Source organism: Crocuta crocuta, unplaced genomic scaffold (assembly GCF_008692635.1).
Source record: "Crocuta crocuta isolate KB4526 unplaced genomic scaffold, BGI_CrCroc_1.0 scaffold58, whole genome shotgun sequence".
Classification (NCBI taxonomy): domain Eukaryota; kingdom Metazoa; phylum Chordata; class Mammalia; order Carnivora; family Hyaenidae; genus Crocuta; species Crocuta crocuta.
This window is the reverse complement of record NW_027532417.1, coordinates 1,250,388-1,274,038: the sequence shown is the minus strand read 5'-3', so window position 1 is coordinate 1,274,038 and position 23,651 is coordinate 1,250,388. Positions and strand designations below refer to the sequence as shown.

General features: G+C 36.9%; 2 protein-coding genes across 2 annotated transcripts in view; one reads left to right on the top strand and one right to left on the bottom strand.

Moving 5' to 3' along the window:
- The window catches only part of TNNI3K (TNNI3 interacting kinase), a 276,640-nt gene that overhangs the window by 61,692 nt on the left and 191,297 nt on the right, over nt 1-23,651 (bottom strand). The window contains exon 21 of the mRNA XM_077778981.1: nt 19,165-19,274. Coding sequence (XP_077635107.1) covers nt 19,165-19,274 — 110 coding nt within the window. The remainder of the gene's footprint in view (nt 1-19,164; nt 19,275-23,651) is intronic.
- Nucleotides 1,511-15,543, top strand: LRRC53 (leucine rich repeat containing 53). The gene is given in 5 exon segments (XM_077778979.1): nt 1,511-1,598; nt 3,920-4,735; nt 9,802-10,317; nt 13,237-15,043; nt 15,045-15,543. Coding segments are annotated over 5 exon segments (3,726 nt in total).

Genomic DNA, 23,651 nt, shown 5'->3' with positions numbered 1-23,651 from the left:
CTCTCTCTCTCAGAAATAAATAAAAAAAACATTAAAAAAAATAAAAATTAAAATGTACTACAGATCAAGTAATGTCACTCATAAAAGGCTCCAATTACACCTCTTATGTTCATCTGTAAGGCACCATAGCCTGCCCTTGTGACTGCCTGACCTTCTCTTCCTATTGTGTACTTGGTCACATTGATCTCCGCAGGCCAAACACAGTGGGCTCTCATGGATTTTTGCTTTCAGCATTCTATCTACCTGAACTGACCAGCACCTTCACCTCCTCCAGGTCTTTGTTCAAATGCTACTTTATCAGAGTTTTGCCTTGTTCCATATTTAGAACCCCCAAGCCAGTGCTCTCTGCTCCCTTTTTTGCTTGATTTATTTCATAGCTCTTATTACCAGATGACTCAATATCTAGTTTCATATTTCTTTATTTGTTGTTTATACCCCTCATAGAATGTCTGTCCCAAGAGGGCAGAGACTTACTGTTGTCACTATAATATCTCCAGTGCTGTTAGCAGTGTCCAGACTACAAAGGCATTTGATAAACACTGTTGAACAAATGACAGAATTAATATTTTATGTTTTATTTACATTTTATTTAACTCTCAAACTATGTTATCATGTAGAGAGTTTTTATTATAAAATGTGCTTCATGTTCTCTACGCCCTAAATCAGTCACAGAATACATTATAAATAAATAGGCTTTTGGGAATATTATATCCAAATGATGTTAGCATTTCATTGGAGGCTTAAAAAAGCATAAAAATAATGGTAGGACTTAAAATTTATTAAACACTTAGGGTATTCTATTTAATTTTTCAATATACCCCGTAATTTAGATATTTGTTGTTATTTCTATTTCAAACATGAAAAGGCAATAAAAAAAAAGAAGTAATTTACCTAAGATACTATAGTCAATAAATAGCAGAGCTGAATTCAAAGCTAGGTAGAGCTTGTGATCTTAATGCTCCTCCAGACTCCTTTTCTAAGTATGGCATCTAAATCTGTAAAGAATAATTTGCTTGTACTTATGTAAGATTAAATGCCTGAGATTAACTTCTGCATCCAAGAAGAACACTGTACAGAGAATTAAAAGATGTGAGGCTAAATACCGAAGAGCTATGTGACTTTAGATAGTTGATTAACCATTCAGAACTTTAGTCTTTCAGCCTCGAACTGAGTTGCAGAGCTAAAGGAATTAAATAAGGTAATGTATGAGCAGAAAGTATTTTACAAAGTAATTTAATTCTTAAATAATATGTACTAATGCATGTGCCCTGGATATGAGCTCTCTAAAATTTATGGCCAAATGCTTTAAAAGTTTGGTTTAAATTATACACAAATTAAGAATTCTAGCTATTTATCTGGCATCTTGTGAGAACCCAGGGTGCTCATTAAATAGCAAAAATCACCCAAATGACTCTTGAGCTCACTGTCCTGAAAGCATGGATGATAAATGCCAACATCATGATGTGTCTGCTCTCTCCTTTCAGGTGGATGGCTCATACTCTTTGCCATAATGCTGTGGCGGGGGGCGGCCTGCCCTGCATCCTGTGTGGTGTGCGCCAGAGATGTAACCCTCTGTCACCAGCTAACCTATATAGTAGGTAATAAAATCACTAACTCTTAAAAAAAAAGTGGTAAGTGTATCTGGCAAATCCGTTGCCATGGCTTTCATTTACACAGAGTGCTCTCTGGGCTCAGCCTGAAAGAGGTAAATTTTTAAAGAGCAAGCCTTTCACCATGACTCAAGACTGATACTATTATTTTATTTTTCCTTTTCCTGGTGGTCTCAACCAAAACTACAGTAAGAGCTGCAGAGGCAACTGAGACACTCTGCTATTACAAAAGAATACTACCATTTCATGCAGCTACACACTTTTTTCTAAGAAAAGGAAAAAAAGCAAACCACTTTAATTATATTTTTGTCCATACTCTGCAGATTTGAACCCTACCACTGACTGGAAAAAAATATCAATGAATCAGAAACCTGAACTACAATTGTTCAGCATTAGTAAGATTAAGTGATGTACCAGCAAAACAGATTATTATCAAAGTGCATCTAATTTTGAAAGTCTAGTCTTTTTTTATTGGTGGTAAATGAGCTGTAGAAATGCTAACAAGATACACTGCCTGTATTCATTACATATTGCTTGCTTAAGTCAACAATTTAATAAGACACCTTATTAACAAATTTGAGGAGAATGTGATTTACATCCTGATATCCAAGATGAGATAAACAAGCTATAAGCTCTGCCAATGGAAAATTTTCAGAAACAAGTCTGAGTTAAGATAGAGTGAAAGAAGCTGATTTTCTTTTTCATTTCTAAAACCCTATGACTCTATGAGAATTAAGAGATAGAAGTTATTGTCATCCCTGACAGGTGAGAGACAGTTTCAAGGCTAGTTGGTTGTACACTGTTTCCAATTAGTATCGAAAACACTTAAACACTAAACTCCTACCCTCTCAAATAGATTTTCTGACTTCACACTCCCCCCCCACCACCACCATCGGAGATAGCTGATGTCCGTAAGAAACAAATACTGCTCATCTACATTGCCGCACCTCTCTATCTTCCTTCTCACTTCACATTCGTGGAGTTAAATTTCATAAACACAGAGCAGTAAATGGATGACTTGTGAGTGGAACGTCTGTCTCATCCTAGACAAGAGGTAATTGACAGAATCAATAGCCTGCTCCCTCAGACTCGACAAATCCCTAGAGAACTGGAGATCCATAAAAATAAAACTCCCTCAACCCATATCAAAAACAATATTGAGAGAAACAAAATGTTAAACTGGCCAGAATTAATAGAATTCAAATAATCAGTGATAAATACCATAAAGAAAAAACAAAATAAAACACCATGACTTAAGCTTGCTGGTGCTGTAGAGGTGGGAACAATTCTTCAAAAAGAAGGCACTGTGAAAATCCTTTGTTTTTTACATGTTTTTAGCTCTTTGTTTCAGCAATGCAGTCTGAATTTCATAAGGGAATTGTGATTTGCTTCCCCCATGGTTGATTGTTCTAATATCACCTGTAGACCTCCCAGGGACAATGGTCTCTTCCATCTTTATGACACTGTCATTTGCAGTCAAAACAATTTTAGCATGATAAAGATGTGTTACAATAACTCCTGATTATAATACATCTTTATTGAGTTAAAACGTTTTGATTTCTAATGACAGAGCAGTGATGGCTCTGAGGTGATTATGGTGAAGGGATTTAACAGTTGGAAGCCCTGAGTACCACCTGCCATCACATGATATACTTCATTGGAGGGAACAGATATTAGAGAGGAGGCCAAGATGGCCCAGACTATAATGAGACCACCACTGACAGATCCTCAGGTTGTCTGGAGAGAATGCGGATCCTTACCAAGTTGCCAACTTTTTGCCTGGAGCTAAAAAGCAGAAACCAACACTCCTTCCCACTCCTCCCACCCAACCTATACCTTTAAGTTTGAAAGAAAAGGGCACTGCCTTCACAGCATCCATATACACTGATCACGGGAAACAGGTAAGGAAGCTCAGACCCAGTCTTAGCTCTTGGGGGAATCTGGGGCTGGCAGGGCTGGAGCAGGTCACTACATGGCCTCACAGAGAAGAAGCCTATAAAGCCACCTTCAAAAAAACATCAGTGGTGATAATTCTAAACAGCGAATTAGCTTTGACATCGAAAGGAACAGATGGGTTTATGTTTCTCAAATAAACATGTCATAGAAACAAAGAATATAAAAATCCATCACTCTGATAAAGAGCCAGCTTCCCTTTTAACTGAGAAATCAGGGAATTATTTTCATTTTGTTTATTGTTCTTACCCAGGTGATAAGATTGCTCAGAGGGTATCGATTGTCTTGGCTGTCCACTGTAGTCTCCTCTCACTTGTGTGTGTCTTGTTTCTGGTCTGTGCTTTTCTTCCCCACAGCAGCCCCTGTGACCACGAGGGTCTTAATCATCACTGATGGATACCTCTCCAGTATAGAGAGCACAAATCTGTCCCTCTTGTTTAATCTTGCCTTGCTCTCCTTGAGCAGAAATGGCATCGAGGATGTTCGGGAAGATGCCTTGCATGGCCTCTCAAAGTTGCGGACATTGTTGCTGGAGCACAACCACATATCCAGCTCATCGCTTACTGATGACACCTTCAGCAGGCTTCACAGTCTGCAGGTGCTGGTGCTTAGCAATAACGCTCTCCACACCCTGCAAGGGTCCTGGTTCCGAAACACCAAGGGCCTGACTCGGCTCCAACTGGATGGGAATCAGATCACTAATCTGACAGACAGTTCTTTTGGAGGCACAAAGCTCCACAGCCTCAGGCATCTGGATTTATCTAACAATTTTATTTCCTACATTGGGAAAGATGCCTTCCAGCCCCTGCCTCAACTACAGGAAGTGGACCTTTCTCGAAATAGGTTGGCCCACATGCCAGATGTTTTCACTCCACTGAAGCAGTTGGTCCTTCTGAGTTTAGATAAGAACCAGTGGAGCTGCTCTTGTGATCTCTACCCTCTTGCCCGGTTTTTAAGAAACTACATTAAGTCTTCCACTCGCATGCTCAGGAATGCCAAGGACCTAAATTGTCAGCCGTCCGCCACAGCAGTGGCCACTGCAAAGAGTGTGCTAAAGCTCTCTGAAAACAACTGTGACTCCAAGGTTTCCAACTTGACTCTGCTTCTAAAGGACAGAAGTTCCCTCCTCCCAGGGCAGGATGTGGCCCTGCTGACTGTCCTTGGCTTTGCAGGTATGCCATAGAGAAGTGTGTCCACCTCTTCATTTTCTTAAAATACACTAAATGATGCCAATCCCAGGCAACTGGGGAAATTTTCCAGGGCTTTGGAAGGGAGAAATTATCAGTAGATGTGGGAGGATAGCAACTAACCTGACACAGGTTGTTAGAATTTTCTGTTGCAGAGAAGCTGTCTAACAGAGGAAAGGGGCTTGGACCAGAATTCAAGAGCTCTAGTCTTGGTATAACTACCACTGTAATCCTGAGTCTATCACCCTGCTATTTAGACTTCAGTTTTCTTGTCTGTACTGTGGGAATAGTATCTATATTTTACCAATCATCTATCTGCCATGGACTACTGGCTCATTCATTAAACGCTAGGAAATGGGGATTAAAAAGTGATGAGATGTGGTCTCTTTCCTCGAGACACTCACATACATCTGTATACCCCCCCATGGGGTAGTAAGAATTGGTGGACTTAACCACGTGCACGAGGACGTGCTATTATAACAATCACATGCAATCCTGCTCTATAGTGGTTGTACAGCACAATGATTCAGTGCATGAGCCCTGCAACTAGATTGCCCAGGTTGAATCCTGGCTCCCTCCTTATTTGCTATGTGGCCTTGGGCATGTTATTTAGCCTCTCTGGGCCTCACTTTCCTCTTATTTGGGGTTTTGAATTCTTGTAAGATTTCTGTTTGTCTAACTCATTCATAAACTTGGCCCTTACCTCCCCAGATTGATTAAGGAGAAGATAATGTTCAACTCTTTTATCTTTTTATGGTAGTTTAAGCATTTCTTTAGCTATGCATCAGCTATTGTGACCTCTCACTGGATGAATGATATAAAGTAGTACTTAGTGTCATTAGTCAAAGACCAAATATACATGAGATTTCTTGAGTCATCTATCTGGATGTGTGTTTTCCCCCTATGTTTGTAGTGCATGGTGAAATCCTTAGTACTTGTGGGTATCCATGGTGAGGAGAGGTGGGTGGGGTGGGGTGGGGTGGGAGGGGGTGTCTCAGAGCTGGAAGACCAGAGGCACTGCAAATGACATCCAGGATTGAAATGAATGATTTTGAATATGCGCTATATATAATCATTCTATAGTAGGTTTCCAGTGAAATCTGAACATATTTTTAACTCCTTCTGACAGTTACACTTTTAATCAGAATAGACGGAAACCAGCATCAGGTCTAAACAATGGAACTGCCATCAGCAGTAATCAAACTCAGTTGGAAGTGAATTTAAATCCTCTCAGGACGATAAATTGTTTTAAAAGCTGTGTAACCATGTCAGTAATTATATGTGTTAAGAAATAATTTACCGTAAAAGACAAAAGCAATAGGGCAGGGAGTTTTACCCTAAATATCCTAGAATACTAGAACTCAAACATTAGTCCTAGGGAATAATTAATAGGTGTTTCAATAAGAACACACACAGATGCACATATAAGCAAAATGTTGTGGAGCTCAAACAGACTTGGGTAGTGCTGGATTAAACAAAGTGAAACGGAATTCTTTGCTACAGCATTTTCCTCATTGTCTTTCATTTTCTAATGAGCATTATGAACCCCAAAGAGGAAGACACAATGTGGAGCACTTCTCAAATTCATTTAACCATTAACTCTTTTTTCACAGAGGATTTCATGATATTAGTGTTTTGTATGGCATCATTTTGAAAATATTACAATAGAGTAATTTTCAATATACTTTAGGTATTTTTACATCTATTTTTGGAAAAGATTTTACTAACAACTTACATTAGTGTAGAGATGGGTGTACATTCTGGAAGATTCAAAAGTTTTGTCAAAATAATTGGAAGCTAATAATAGGAAGCATGGGTAAATTCTTATGACTATACACATGCTAAGTTTTAATGTGTGAAAGTATCATAATGCATCTTTCATTGAGTAATTGTTACAGATGCTGTTTTGAGAAGGTATTTGTCTTTAAAAATACCTGTTTTTTTTTAATCTCTGACTTTATACAATTTATTCCATTAAGATTCTACTCCTTCTGAAGTAAAAATGTAGTCAATAATCTATACCTGTAAAGATTTGTGGGGTAAAAGACTTAGAACTATAATTTGCCCTCTGAGTCCCTTTCCTTCTTTGGCTAAGTAAATCATTACAATCCCAGGGAATATAAATAATCATATTCAGTGAATTTAAAACTAATAAGTGGTTATTTGGCACCAAATGCTAATATCTTAACACTTCCTACTCTGTGAATTAGTGGATGAAAAGAGAAAGATTTCATGAAGCTCTAACATTTCCAATGAGAACTTATTAAATTTGCTTTTTGTTGTTGTTTTTCCAACTCAGAAAGATTGTTAGAACAACTTCTTAAAAATAGCAACAATGCCCATGGCAATGAAAATTCAACCATCTCCTTAATAGCACGTTCAGACTGCCTACAAGCTTCATTTGCTGCTTTTTGCTCCCTGCACTAATAGAAAGTGACCATACCTGAGTGGTAATGTGATACAGACATACTTCTAGCATCAACAGCAGGAGAGTGAGTGGTTCCTTGCTATTTAGACACAATTAGAAGAGATCAGATTATACCTACTCTCATTTCAATGGCTGATGCATGTGTTTAAGAAAATTTAGGTCTTTATTTCCTTTATTATTTGGTTTAGTACCTGCATCAGCCATACAAAGTATTCTCTTAATGATTTTACTTTTTGGACATTTTATCCTCCCCTCACCCCCAACCACTGAGTCTTCTAAGACCCAATAGGGCACTATCAAACCTAAATAATAGAAGCAGCAATCATAACCATAAACCACAATGACAATTTACTGAACCTTACTATAATCAAGGCACTGTATTAAATATGTCACACATATTACCTCACTTAATTTCTGAGTGGTAGTAATCATCCCACAAGAGGTGGAAAAATTAGGCTCAGATAGGTTAGAAAACTTGCCCAAGGGAGGGTGCCTGGGTGGTTCAAATGGTTTAGCATCTGACTCTTGGTTTCCGTTCAGGTCATGATCTCATGGTTCATGAGTGCAAGCCCTGCATCGAGCTTTGTGCTGACAGTGTGGAGCCTGCTTGGGGTTCTGTCTGTCTCCCTCTCTCTCTGCCACTTTTGCTCTTTCTCTCATTCTCAAAATAGGTAAATATTTTTTTAAAGAAAACTTGCCCAAGGGAAGTGTCAGAACAAATCTTTGAATCCTGAATTTTCTTACCCCATGTAAGAGATATAGAGTGTTTCTAAAATTTTAGTATTTTCATATGTTTTTAATATTTTAAAGCCAAAGTTGTTGTTTGGAATAACCCTAGCTCTAGGATCTGGCAATAAAAACATTCTGATCTAAATTCTGCTACTACTTTTAACAAATGTTGACTCTTCAATAGATATTAAATTATTTCAAACTGTGACAGCACTAAGAATATACTGTTGTCAACTAAATTAAAATGGGGCTTATAAGACCTCAAGATCTACTAAACTATCCAAAGGTTGAAGGTTTGTATCAGGAGCTGCTATTCTCTTTGCTTAATCTTCATATTTAACAGAACAAGGAAACAACCATGCATGACACTTTCCCTTTTCTTTCAAGTTCAAAAAGTAATATCACATGTTCATTAAAGTTGTCTGTAGTGGAGGGAACCAGGCATGGTGCAGTCAATTGAAAAGTCTAAAATGCTGACATCATCTCTTTCACTGTGCTCATTTCCAGAGTCAGGAAACTGAGTTCTCTAGGGGAAATGACTTGCCTGAGGTCACACAGAAATTTATGGTCAGAGCTGGGCTTAGAAGACATAGCTCCTAGCTCAGTTGATACTGATGTCTTCTGATCACCATTTGTAAGAATAGACCACTCAGTGCATTTCAATATTTGAATTCATAAACAGAATCCCTTCTGTTTATTTAAGAATATTCAATAAGCATTTCTGGAGTGCCTGTACTAGAGTTGATGGTATAGGAGCTACAATGGTGAACAAGACTGAAAAGGTCCATTTCCTCATAGTGCTTAATTCTAGCAGGGGAGGACAGACAGTGAACAAGCAAGCACGTGAACCCAATAATTTTATACTGTTATAAGTGCTGAGAAAAAAGGAAATCACTATGACAGAGAGGGAGTTGGGTGTAACTCAGAGACTTTGGTTTGAACATCTAGGTGATTGAGCATGCCATTTGTCAAGATGGGAAAGTGTGAAGTTGAAAGAGGTTAGACTCTGCACGTGAGTTTGAGAAACACTGCCCTTTACAATTTTACTCAAAGAATAAGCTATATGTACATAGAACATGAAGGAACAGTACCAGACAGTCTGAGGTTAGGTGTCAGTCATAGAAGGGAGTGATCTTTACAAGATGGAAAAGAAAAAGCAAATGTATCAATAAATTTAGAGGTATTGATTTAATTTTTAAAAGATAAATTTCAAATAAGCAGAGATAGAAAATATTGTACGTATCACTAAGGGTGATGCTCAGAAGTACTTTAAGACTAATGAATTGAAGAGTTTGAAATGCTGTTTAATAATGAAAAATGAAAAAGTAGGCAAGGGAGGGAGAATATGGCCAGATTGCAGGGAGTCTTGAATGCCAAGAGTTTGGCCTTTATGCTAATAGGAAGCCAATGACTTTTACGGAGGTAGGGGGTGAATCTTTAGGGATGATGAAAATATGGCCATACGAGGAGGTTAACATTTATAGGAATTTCCGGGTATGTACTAAATATAGTCTATTTTTATTCACTATGGGATTAAGAAATAGGAAATTTGGTGTCCTAATACACAGAAAAAGAATTTCAATGCAAGAATTATTTTATATTAATGAATCTCATTCCATTAAAAAAAAAACACATTTTTTTTCCTACCAAAGACATTCCAGATGACATTTTTTCTTATGATTTTTAATAGAGACAAAGATCCAAATTAACAAAGAGAGCAATGTTGAATAAATAGCCTCTGTCTGGACTGATATTTTTCTACATGCTGATAGACTGCCCACCCATTCTGATGCCCTTTAAACCATTAACCTTGATATTTGTGGATTTCACATTTGGTGATTTATGTATTTCTTCCTACGATGTTATCTTTTAATGGTCTCTCTATTTGTCACAGGAGCTGTTGGTCTCACTTGCCTAGGTTTAGTTGTATTTAACTGGAAACTCCAACAAGGCAAAGCAAATGAACACACATCAGAAAACCTTTGTTGCAGAACCTTCGATGAATCCCTGTGTGCTCATGAGGCAAGAAATTACCACACTAAGGGATACTGTAACTGCCACTTAACTCAGGAAAACGAGATAAAGGTCATGTCCATTGTGGGGTCCAGAAAGGAAATGCCGCTTTTACAGGAAAACAGCCATCAAGCAGCACTGGCCTCTGAGTCCACAGCCCTTGACGGATCATTTAGAAACCTGAAAGGGAAAGACCATGGGGCAGACAGCACTTTCTTCTGCTTTGGTGGCAGATTGCTGCAGTCAGGATGTTCACAGGCTCCTGGGAATGTGGCAGCTTTTAATGAAGCAAGCTTACTTACAAGATACTGTCCAGAGAGAGTGAAAAAGCTAAGGAATCATGAGCCTGGGGAAGTCCAAACTCAAAGTCTGCCACAGCATGTAACAAGAACAATAGGTGAGTTGTCTTGTTTTAGAAAATCCCGCTCTGTTTAAATTCCTCTGGAAGAGGTAATCTCCTTTAATTTTCTCAACAGCAGAATGTCGTAAAAATCATTGTGTAGCATCAGTCTATCCTTCTTCTAAAGATACTTGACCCCTGTGGGGGTGGTGTGGGTGTGGATTGGTGGATTGGGGGGGACACATAGATGAGGACCCCCCCACTCCCAGGAGCAGAGAAAAAGTACATATTGTGCCTTTTGGAAAGTGAATNTAACAGTTTTTTTTTTTTTTTTTTTTTTTTTAAGAAAAGAAGCCTTTTAAATAGCAATATACTGTTAAGATTTATGGGAGGCTGTGTATCGGCTTCTATTCCAACATCCTTCGAGCTCTAATGCCAATTCTGCAGTAAGCAACCTTCTCTGAGCATGACATGTTAGAAGAATGAGCCTTCTAATGCTAGTGATTCATTTCAGGAATGATGTCAAGACACACACTTTGCTTGCTGAGCTGTCAGGGATGATAACTTCCCAGTCCAGGGAAAGTCAGGACTTAATTCATTGTCCCATGTTGGGAGCCAAGTGAATCTGGCCATGACATCTACCCACTGTACATGGGCAATGTCAATATTTAGGTGGAGGCAATGAATTAAATGTCTTCCTTTTCCTTCCTGAATAGTAAGGTAATGCTTTCAGGCTCGGCAGTGAAAACTTTGACAGCTTCTCTGTAAAGAGGTTCCTGTCATTTATTTGAATTGGTTTACAACAAGCAGAACTTTCTCTCAAATATGAATGGCAGAGGTGCTGCACCAGGAAATTCTCACCATGAGGATATGCCCCTAAGGATGGATTTGGGGACAATTGGAAAAGAAGGAAACTGTATGTAGTCTCACATGTGGCATAAGGCAGGATGTGAATGTATTCCATTGTGTTCCCCAGATTCCAGTTCTTAACTAGTTTTGGGGGACTGATTATTCAAGAGAGGAATGGCCAAGGCAGGGAGGGAAGTAAAAAATAAACAAACAACAAAAAAACCAACAACAAAACATCTGCCATAGAAACCAGATCAGATTGGCTTTATTTTATAAAGAAGTAAGAACTTACCCTTTCAACAGAGTCACACCTTAGGCAGATGCTCAGCTTTGTCCAATGCCTTAACCTTTCTATGGGAAACTCTTATACTGAAGGCAATGTTGTCTCTTAACCATTTAAAACCCAGTCTCTTGTTTCACACAGAGAATACATTTGTTTGTCAAATCAATATATTTACTTTTAAGAAAGACTTGAAATTCTGCTACCTGCCAGGCATTGTCCTGGAGATGGAGAACACAGGTATTTGAGGAGAAAACAATCAAGGCCACAACAAAAGTCAGTAAGAGGCAGTGTCACTCTGATTATGTCTTTGAACTTGGGTACACAGAATCATGGTATTTCAGGGGTAGGGGAGACTTTAGAGTTTAGAGATGATCTAGTCCAGTAGTTTCTAATATTTATCTTTGAGTCACAGAACTCTTTTAAAATCTTATAAAGGCTAAAATTCTTTCCCTGGATTAATTTTACACCCACATATAATTCTCATCTAAGTCTTGTCTCTTGATACCCATTGAGTAAATAGCTTCTTGAAAGTCATGCAGAAAGTTGAAGGAAAATCTTCAAGTTAGATGCTAGAGTTAAGCTTAGTTCACCTCTTCCTTTCTATTGATGAACAAAAATATTTTTTCATTCTCTTGGTAAAAAAATTTCAGAAAACAAGAGACAGTACACTAATAAGATGTAATTTTAAACCTATATGCATTGTGGTTAAGAGGATAGGGTTTAATGTCAGGCAGACCTGGATTAAGTTCTGCCCATATCATTAGTGGATATGTGATGAGGGGAACCATTTCACCTCTTTACACTTATTTCTTCATCTTAAAAGTGATAGGACAATATGACTTGTCCAGTGGATCATATCTGTGAACATTAAATGAGATAATGACAATACAGTACTCAGCACAATGCCTGGCTCTTAGCGGATGCTTAATTAATGGCAAATATTACTATTACTTTTGTCATTAATATTATTTAACATGTATCATTAATATTATGTTAACATGTCCCATTTAAAACTCACAAATAGAGATTTCTGCAATACAGATGAGGCCATATTCCAAAATACTAATTCACTTACAAATATTTAATTAATACTATATATTTTTTAAATTATTTTTAAGAGAGAGAAGAAGAGCACACCTGTGTACATGCCTGTTGGGGAGAGGCAGAGAGAGAGGGAAAGAGAGAATTTCAACCAAGCTCCATGCTATCAGCACAGAGCCTGACTCAGGGCTTGATCTCATGAACCATGAGATCATGACCTCAGCTGAAATTAAGAGTTAAATGCTTAACAGACTGAGCCTCTAAGGAGCCCCTTAATTAATACCATATTAAATGATGGGAAATAAGGCAGATACAGTCTCTGCTTTTATGTAGTCAATAGTATCATAAGTATTTATTTTTTGTTGTTGAGGTTATTCTATGTTCAAAACCTGAACACTACTCAATATAGTATCATGTTCTTCCTAATATTTAGTTCCAACTGGGAAATTAATGCCAAGAAAAATTATGCTGGCCATTTGAAAAGAGTTTAGCTATTTTTCAATTTTAAAGTTGACATAACCAACAACTAATGTAAAGACATACAACTATGAATGTTTTCATTTCTAATTCTGCAATGGTTAAGTCAGCATTGCAACTGATTAAAATGTGGCCATAAAGAGTAGCCTTGTAAACACACTAAAGTGCCTAAGTCCTTTGTGAGTTTGGTTAAAAATTAGGAAATAATCAAGAATTGCCATAATCAGAGGAATCATTTTTGCACCTTTCATATGGTTTAAGCATCTGTTTGGTTGGGGTAGTAAAACTCTGCTCAGTGCTAAATTTCTGCATTTATTGTTCAGCAGGTATCAACAGTGACACATTTAGTAGAAGATATGCAACATCCAGTTCAGCCTTGGCAAGAGAAAGTCTTGAAAAGCATTTAACAAATGAATCATGGCAGCCTCCAATAGAAAAAAAAGACAATGGCTTACAACCTCACAGGCAGAGACATTTTATTACAGGTTCATCATCCAAGCCTTGTGAGCCTGACGAACACTGTGTACAAAAGATCTTACAAAAACATAGATCAAAATATGATGATCCTTGCAGACTGTTAAAACAGAGCAGGCCTAGGTATTTTCAGCCAAACAATTCTCTTATCTGTAAATATGTACCCTGTGATCAATTTCAAGATTATGTGAAGGAGGAGAAGCCAAATAGTCAAGAACATTCAAAGGCTAAGAAAGAGCAAATCCAAATTAACAGTGCAATAGAAAAATTCCTTATGAGTGAGGACAACATGGAGTTATCAAGGTTATCAACAAAAATCAAGAAAACCTATTCCCCAAAGAGGGTTAGCTTCTGTGATCCTGATTTAGTAGAAGAAAATAGTTTGGTGATGTCATCCAAAACATCAACCCATTGGAAACAGCAGAAAAATCAAAGTAGCCACCTGACCAACTTGGATCTTAAAAAATGTGGCAATGTTCAGGAGGGAAATAAGGGAGGAAAATGGCTTACTGATCCACAGATTCTGAAAAAGAGAACCAATCAAACTGACCTCAAAGGGAAAATTAAAAAACAAAATTCAAGGATAAAATTAAATTTACACCCTTTTAGGAAAGTCAAAGTCCATCCAGAAAAATCCTTGCCAGAACGCCCAAAGAAATGCAAACACATATTGTTACCACCGAATAAATTATCTAAAGCTTCTCAGAAAGAAGCCAGCATAAACCGTGTGTCCTCTGCAGATTTTCCCCAACAGCCAGAGAGTGACAACTATGTTAGACTCATTTCAAAGAGTGTGCCTCTCAAACATGCTCCAAAGCAGACCCCACATTACCAAAATAACACTAAAAAGACTCCTCTGCTCAGTGCTAATGACTCACCTCTAGTCAACCAGAGCTCTATGGAAGGCAACTGTCACCCTACTGGCCTCATTCCTGCTAGCAGCCCATCAACATTGCCTCAGCCTACATCCATCATAGCTGAACACAGGCATTCAAACTCTCAGTTCTCAGCTGAGCATATGGAAAGTGTGACTCCCCTTGCATTGGAAGTTCCTGGGCATTTACCAGCTACCTGGGAAAATATAGGAAGTGATGTTTTACCACCTAGCAGTACCCACAGGACTACTGACCAAGAGGCAGCAGAGCCCATCCAGCACATGGAGCAGGACAAACCAAAGGCCATTGAGCTAAATCAGTTTTCTTTGTCCTTGGGGAATCAAACACAACTTGTAGATGTCCACAAGACTGACACCTATAAGGAACAAACTTTAGATCAAAATCAAACTTTAAAACATGTAGAGCAACACTCAAGTCATAAACAACTTAGAAATGAAGAAAAAACATTAATGACAAAACTGAAAATATCACATCAAATTGTCGAAAGTTGTATTATGGATGAGGGAAATGAAGTAGGAAAAAAACTTTTTCAAACAGAAACTTTTGATTCCTCTTGCATTCCTTCTGAGACACAAGGCAAGGGTGACCTAACACTGATGAAGACAAATTCTATTCCATACCAAAATAGAACAGAGATTCCCAAAGATATCAATGCTTCTCTTGGTACTCAAGCCATTTGGAATCTAAGCAATAGTGGCAAAAAAGAGATCGACAGCACACATGCGTTGCCCAGAGATAATGGCACTGAAGCACTACAGATAAAAACAGAAAAAGAAGAGAATGCTCAATGAAAGTGAGGCAAATTCTAGTACATTAATTAGGACTTCACAGATGACCCTAAAAGACAGCAGAAAAGAAATGCAGCAAACTTGGGAAAATGGAAAAAGTGAAAAACATTTGTTGTATGATTCAAGCTATATTGAGGCTACTGTTACAGCTAAGGATTTGAGTATCACATGTTCCCCCGAAACTGAAAATAGACCTTCTTGTAGTGAAATTAACAGTAATATGCAAGATTTGGGAGGCATTATTCAGCCAGATAAAGATAACAATGCACATAAAGAAGGTACAGTAAGAATGGAGAGACATGAAGTGCTTTCCTCCTTATCAGAGTTAAAAGATGCTAATTTTGAGAACGAAAGTAAGGTGTCTCTAATTCCTAGAAGAATAAATGAAGCTGAAAACTCTCCTCCAAAACCTACACTGTATCCACCACCTGCTGATTATGCTAATATATCACCTTTAGAGGCAGAACTCAACTAATAATCATTTCCTACTTCTGTTTTCTTCAAAAGGACACGCAAACACCCTCTTAGTCTTGCATACATTTCCAATGCATTATTTTGGAGGGAAAATCCTCAGCAACTCATTGTTATCAATGAAATAAAAGTACATGACTGAATATAATGCAAAAATCAGAGACGGAGCCACAGATATGTTTGACCCAATTAACTCAGTTTGCTTCTCTAAGAATGGAAAAATGGGAAAGAAAAGTTTTGCCTAGTCTGGGAAAAGAAAGCAAACATTAAAAAAAAAAAAAAAGCCTTAAGCAAATGAAAGATTAAATAAGAAAAAGTACTTGAACAGATTCACACTTGATGTTTATTTTATGGAAATTACTATACACATCTCAATTAGTGGTATTACAATATTGCTTTCTACACAGATGATTATATATTCATATTTGTGCCTGATCTGTTTTCCTAATTATGGTATGAAAATAAAAATTGAGCTTTGTTTGTTAACTGTAGTCTAGCTGATATGCATATTGGTATATTTCAACCATTTGCAACTGTTGACAATTATCCTGGATCTTAAGTAGAGTTTTTAAAACCTGTTATTTCAATAAGAGAAAAAAAATTAAGGACTTCCAGGGGTAGTAGGCTAGTTCTGTAAAACCTGTAAAATCCTGTAAATCCACTAGGTGGGGATCTCAGCTTCAATCATTTTAAAAGAACAAATGGGACTTCAAGATCAACACAATGGATCCTGAACAAAAGGAATTTTAACAAGCTTTATTGCCAATTATTATTAACTTAAGATTTTGAAAACTAAATAACCCATTAATATGTAAGCTTTCAAGGTTTGATCTCTTGAGTTTAGCACGTCACTATTGTTTGGTGTGAGTACTCCTTTTGCAAAGAAATTAAATGTCCTTATAAATATTAGATTTAAAAGTAATAGTAGAATAAGCCTTTCTCATTCAAAGCCACAGTTATTGGAAAGATAGAGGTATACTCAAACCATTTTATTTTTGATATCCCAGAAAAACATTCAAAGCATACCTTCATGGTATAGAATATTATAATATTTTATATTTCCTAGTAGGGAAAATAAGGTTGTATTTTCTCTAATGCTACCTATATATATCTAATATATTTTTATATTTTTATATATTTTCTAATATATCTTTATATATCAGTATCTTTGTATCTACATTTGGCAAATGGTAAAGCCTAAAGGACTACGAGAACAATGTAAATACTGCTTGGATGACCCACCTATCTTCTATTTTCTCTCCTATTCAGAATTGCCAGCAAATGATGTAACTTTCTTATTTTGAAAGTCCCTAACCTTATTCCTTCCCTTCTTTCTGTTTTCTCTCTGGGTTTAAAATTTCCTTGCTTTTAATTTCAGCTCCTCTCCCCTCTATTTTTGTTCAGCCTCTCTGCTTGGGCTTAGCTCCTATGCCATCTGTCTGCCTCCCCTGATCCTACTTCATTTGGTTAAGCGCCTTTAAGGTGAGAAGAGTGGCTATGCCAACTTCTTGCGCAGTAACTTTATTCTAATTGACAGTTCCCTAAGTTTTGTATACCAGATTAATTTTTTTAATCTCTTGGTAGCTATTTTTTTTTCCTTTCTCTATGTTTTTTTTTTAAAGCATCTTCACCTTGCTGCAGAGCTCTTGGCTTTTTTTCTCCTCTCACTGTCAACAATATCCCTGATACCTAAGGGCCTAATGAACCAGTACTCTGGTCACTAGCTGATTCTCAGAAGGCAGCCATTGACAGTTCTTCAGGGCTCTTTCCTCTTCTCCATTTCCTAAATCTGGCCTTCGCCTCCTTAGGATGTTTTGTTTCCTTTGAAGTACTTAGGTTTACCCTTGCTCCTGAATCCCCATGGTAACCATTATAGTCTTTGTGTTGTAATCAACTGGATTAATGTGCTAGCAGCCCAGCTAGAAGCTCTGACTCTGTGTCTTTTGCTCTGTTTCAGCCCTCGAATTCTCTGCCATTACTGGGTGCAAACTGCCTGAGGTGCCTGCTAAAATGCCAAGTCCCAGGTTCCATCCCAGACATTTTGATTCAGTAGATTTAGAATAGGGCCCTAGAACCTTCATTTTAACAAATATTCCCAGGTACACTGGAGCATGTAGTAGGTAGCTTACATGTTGAGAAACAATGCTCAACTATCCCAATGCACACTAGAAGATAATTCAGCACCTGTCTCACTATGGGAACTACATATAATTCCTTTAAGTTAATCTTTCATACCACATTCAGATGGATTTTCAAAAAAAAAAATTGCTTTTATCATATCTCTGCACGGCTTTAGAGACAAAAACATAATTGCTTGGAATTTCATATCCAAATTCCTTATTCTGATTTCCAAAGCTTTCCAAAATCTGATCTAATAGGACTTTTTTCCCACCTCTCACTGTTTTCCAACTAGCATTTCCCATTTCCTATAGGCTGCTGTTCTCACTCTTCCCCCCCTCTCCCATCTTTGTAGGTCTTGACTGAGAAGATACACATAGGAAATAATAATATGCTCCAAATTCAAGAAGTGAGGCAAAGACAGATAAGAAAAAAAGAGTGATTTGTAAACTTGATAACCTAGAAAGCAATGGCCAGGAGAGCATGGTATTAGGTCTCAGATCTAATGATCTTGGCCAAAAGGCAGAGAAGCGATGGGTGGACTTGTTTCAAATGATGGTATAGACATTTAATCCCTCAGTGGCCACATGTTTCCATAACTAATAAGTCTCTCCCTTGTATCCTTTCAGTTTGCTTGTACTGTTTTTCTCTCTCATCAACCCCCTTCATTCAGCAAACTTATTTGTCTAGTGTCACTTCTTCCAAGAAGACTTTCCTGACCTACACTCACTTGCCAATTCCTGTAGTATGCCTTCTCATCTAATCTTGTTTTCCTTGTCTGCCTTGTACTATAAAATCATTAATGTGTTTATTCAATTAATCTCCATTTGTCTGCAGGCTCCATGGAGAATGCATCTTCACTGAATCCCTAGAACTTGTTCCTGGGGCTGTATATAGTAGAGACTCAGTAAATAACTATTGAGGGAAAGCAAGAAAACCAGCTCATTGTTTCCCTTTTCCTCAATACTCAGGCTACTCACATGAAGACCTTACTGTGTAATGCCATGATGACTCAGGTATGTCACATCCAGAAGCAGTTAACTTCTTAATGTTGAGATGGACTAGGGCTAGATCTCCTGTCTCCAGCTTGAGCCAGTGCTTCTAAAGACCACTTGTCATGGGGCCTTTGCCTGAAGGCCTGCCTCACGGTGAAAAGCCAACACAAATCCATCTTGTGCCAAACTTCTTTCTTCAGAAAATGACTAACTGTGGCTCAAGCTTAGTTAATAAAATTGCAGCTGAGATGAGACTGTGAGTCATCTGTCATTCCCGGGTCTCTCTTTTGCTAATCAGTTGTGAGAAACATTTCAAAATCAGAGAGCAGCAGCAAAGAAATATGAGATACTCAGACTTCTTGAGGCAATTAGAGACTAAAGAGCAGAAGGCAAATCAGTCTTCCTGCCTTGACAGTCTTAAAATACACACTGAAAGTAGACTTTGGAGTTACACTATTTGTGACAGATTTTGACCATAACACATTTTCTAAGAGGAAATAAAAATTACTCACTTCAGGACATGCATTCCACCCTCGCATCAGCAGAGATGATATGGGCTTGGGAATGGAATAGCCAATGGGAGGTCTGATATGGTGGTAAGCCATGTCTGCTGCGGCAGCCGCTGCAAACCAAATGATCATGTCAATTTTGAAATTCACATATTTATTTTAAGAAACATATGAACAGACAACAAAAAGTCATCAAAAATCAATCTGTGCAACATTAGCAGAGATTCAAAGAGAGCTCTATGCTGTTTTTTTTTTAATGCTTAAACAAAATGTTGGATAATTTGATGCTATAAGATTGTCTCTATAATTTTCCATTCATTCAGTTGTTTATTCAACAAATTGTGAGCAGAGGGAATTTACACAAGATCAAAGACACATACAAAAGGACACACAAACATCAAGTAGTTTTGTGTGTGTGTCTGAAGTATCAGGCATATACGTGATATTATAGGAAGTGAAGACTGAAAGGCAGTTTGGACTGTATAAGGTCATAAGCCCCAGGATAAAGGGCTTATACCATACACAGCTAGGCATGGGGTGTTATTGAACTTTGCAGTTCTGAAAACATTGTATCACTTGGGCAAAACATGAGTTTTGTTGGGATAATATTTAATACTTATAAAGTAGTTATTCGTTGCTAAACTTTTAGCTAATCCATCATTTTACCTAATACTACTCATTGACTGAACTCCCTAGTGTTACCTGTTTGGATTTCTAAATATTGCTCATCTCAAACTCCCCATTATGGTAGGGTAATTCTTGGGACTTCACTCTTGATATGTGACTATGGCCTATTTTTCAATTCTGCAACCAGTGATTTCTATTCTCTCTTGGAAAGCAAGTTCATAGCTACTTTTATTGAACATGTTTTATATTGGGCATCATGGAAGATACACACAAAGCTCTTTCAAACCTGCTAACAATCATGAAAAGTAGGTATTACTCTGTGTGTGTATATGGAGCTAGTTTTTAATTTGTGAAAAAGTTAAATATAATTAGTAGTTGTAGTCTCTTGTTCCAGATTCCATGCTCTCGTCAGCCACTTCATGTTGAAAATACTTTATACATCACACATGAAGTTCTTTCTATTCTTCAGAAAAATTGCTCTGTACCATTAGGAGGTTAAAGTTCCAGGACAATGCTGCTTCTTATCTTCTGGATTGTGATGTCATAAACATTTGTCTGTATCTTAATAATTTTTTTTGAGATATGTTCTACAACCACTACTTTCCTCCACTAAAGTTTGCTCCAATTCAATTGTTTTAAGATCTACTCATCGAGTAAAGTTATATGTAATGTAACTTAATCAACATTTTGCTTTATGGATCAGTCAGAATTACTATCTAATTTTGACAAATGTGAACTTATACTTGTTTTCTGTAGAATTTTTGAAAAGTGATTAGAATAAAATCTTATTGAGAGAGGACAGTTGTTAAAATACTTGGAGTATTTCTCATATATTCTTTGTATCATTGAGCTCATGTCCAATCCAATATACAATTATGTAATGCTTTTCCCCCTAAATATCAGCAATTCTCCAAGTCATTAAAACTCCTGCTTAAAATATTTTTAATGATTCTGTATTCAGTATGATTTACTTAATCATTCCTCAAGTTTAGGTTGTTCAAATTTGGATATAAACACTTCAAAAAGTATATCTTTTCAATGGGAATTTCCCAATTTCACAGACTATTTATATTTTGAGGGGTGAGATTAATGTCAAATGGCATATCTAAAGACTTTTGATACATACTGATAAACTTTATTCTTAAACAGTTTTACTAATTTACTCTCTCAGACACCAATGTATGAGAGAGTTTTCATTACATCGGCACCAGAATTAGGTTTTCTCATTTCATGAAAGATTTTTCTAATATGAAAGGTAGATATATCACCTTATTTCTTGTTTAAATTGTGTTCTTTGATGACTATTGAGGCTTAATATTTTCCCACATATTTATTAGTTATTTGTATTTAAAATTTTAAGTTCATTTCCTTTGCCTGCCTGGTATTTTAATATTTCTTTGCAACAGCTGTTCTAATTGTACAATGGCTCCAGGTTGAGGGTAGAGTCAGCAATTCCATTTTTGCTTTTATTTTCAATGCCCCTTGTAGAATATTCGCATTGTCACATTTGCCAAACATTTCTAGCCACTTTCAGCTAGGGTCATAGTTGCTGACACTAAGAAAACACAGAAACCAAAGACTGGCCAAAACATATTTAGCAAACTTAACATGGCTTACAAAATGTGTCTTTTGTGTCACAAAAGCAAAAGAAAACAAAACAAAGAACCAAAACCAAAACCAAAACAAAAACCTAGGCGTGTTAGGTTCCTATGATTGGCTACTCTTGACTATTTTTAATTCTTTTTTGGAGTGATGTAAATAAATAAGCAAATACATTAACTAATGTTTAATAATCATTGATCTTCTAAATCTACTTTCTCACCTTATGACCATTTGGATATTGTTGAGCTGGTGCAGTTATAAGCATATAAACCAGTGTAGTGAATACATTAAACTAATTATACGTATCCTAATGGGTGTGGAGGAACTATTCATAAAGTGAGTTAAACTCAGATGCAGGTGCCAAATGTCTCCTCTGAAACCTTTTCAGACTCTGATACCAAGTCTATAAAGTTACTTGTTTGCTTCTTGGCACTATGTCTGGAAAATCAGTTTAAGATGAACGATATTTAATTCTTCATTATTCAAAGTAGATTCTGCAAGGCCTTGGCAACTCCTTCTCTCTTTTGCTTTACACATCCTTGGCAGTGATACTACTCATTAGCACCTCCACCAGAAAGTGGACAATGCAACATGAGGGGTCATGGAATTGAAATTTGTCACCTTTGAAATTGCTTTGTCAGTCTTGCCTGAGTGGCCATGCTGCACTAACAGCTGGGAAATTTTCTGGTATTCCAAATTTAGGACAGAGACTGTCAGCCCATTTATCAATTTTTTACCTTGATTGCTACATAAAATATGTTAAATGATTTATGTACATGTTGGTTTCTACTTTCACAACTAAAAATTTGCTATTAAAAGAGAATAAGGCTAAATACAAAAATATCAATAACCATTGAGTATGTACCATTTCTTCAGCACTGTGATAATTACCAATGATTTAGTGAAGCTCATAATCTAGATTCTCGAGTAGGACTGTCTAATAGAACTTTTTACAATGATGGAAATGTTATGCAGTGTTCAATATGGTAGCATACGGCTCTGAAGCATTTCAACGTGGCTATTAAGCACTAGAATGTGTGACTGAATAACTGAATTTTTACTTTCATTTCAGTTCAAATAAATTTAAACTTAAATAACCATGTGTGTCTAGAAGCTTCCATCTTGGACTTCAGATTTCTAGAACATAGCTTTTTCCCACTCCTATTTTCCTGAATAAGATTCAAATTAAACATGATTTTGTGAGTCAGCCTCAGGGGTTTATATAACCCTGGAGTTCATTTGTGAATTCAGGTTCTTTATTGTTTATTAATAATTTATCAAGAAAAAAAAGATATGACTAGAGATTGTCAACAGGCATTCAATACATCATGTGATAACCTTCATTTATTCATGTGACAAAATCTGTTGAACATTCTGAGTGATAATAAGCTAAGAAAAAATAAAGTGTTAGTATTTTCAATAAAATTTGGTAAATGAATGGATAATTATTAAAGAAATAAATTACTGGATTTTTCCTGCTTTTTATGGTTCAAACTCAAAGTCAGAATTGTGATCCTTTTTTTCTGAAATGCTCTTTTATACCTTTTTTTCCTACATTACATCTGCTGTCACTTAGGTCTTGGTTTAATGAAGTGTCTCTGGGTCCCCTTTCTAGGTACTCCCATAGCACCTGGTACTACAGTAGCATATATATCATATTATACTTAATGTCTATTTATTTGTTTGCCTCTGCAAATAGATCACAAGCCCCTTGAGATCAGGACCTGTATCTTTTCACAATTGTATATCCTGTGCTCAGCACGGTGACAGGAAATTAGTAGGCACCCAATTGATATGCACTAAATAAATCAATAAATGAGACAGTTCAAAATATGATTTCATTGGAAATAATACAGATCATGGCATAGAGGACTCAGTAAACGTTTATTATACAAATGAATGAAAGTGATGGATTAATGCCAATTAGTATCTTGCTCCTTTATTATGTCTTTAGGACAGAGCACAATACCTAGTCACCAAGAAACACTGTAGAATGAATGTTTATTTAATGTTTATTTATTATTAACTTATGACATAAGTGGGTAAACTATTCAGATCTGGTGGCATATGTAGTTCATAATCTTATATTTTGTTCAGAACATTTGGGGAGGGGGTTTTGTTAAACTGAAACAGTATGACTATTAAGAAATGCCCTTAACAAGGAAGTCTGGAGGCTTAATTTCCAGTCTGGCTTTGCTTTTAACTCCATGAGAGATCCTGATTAAGCTAATTTGCCTCTGTGAGTATTAATTTCTATACAT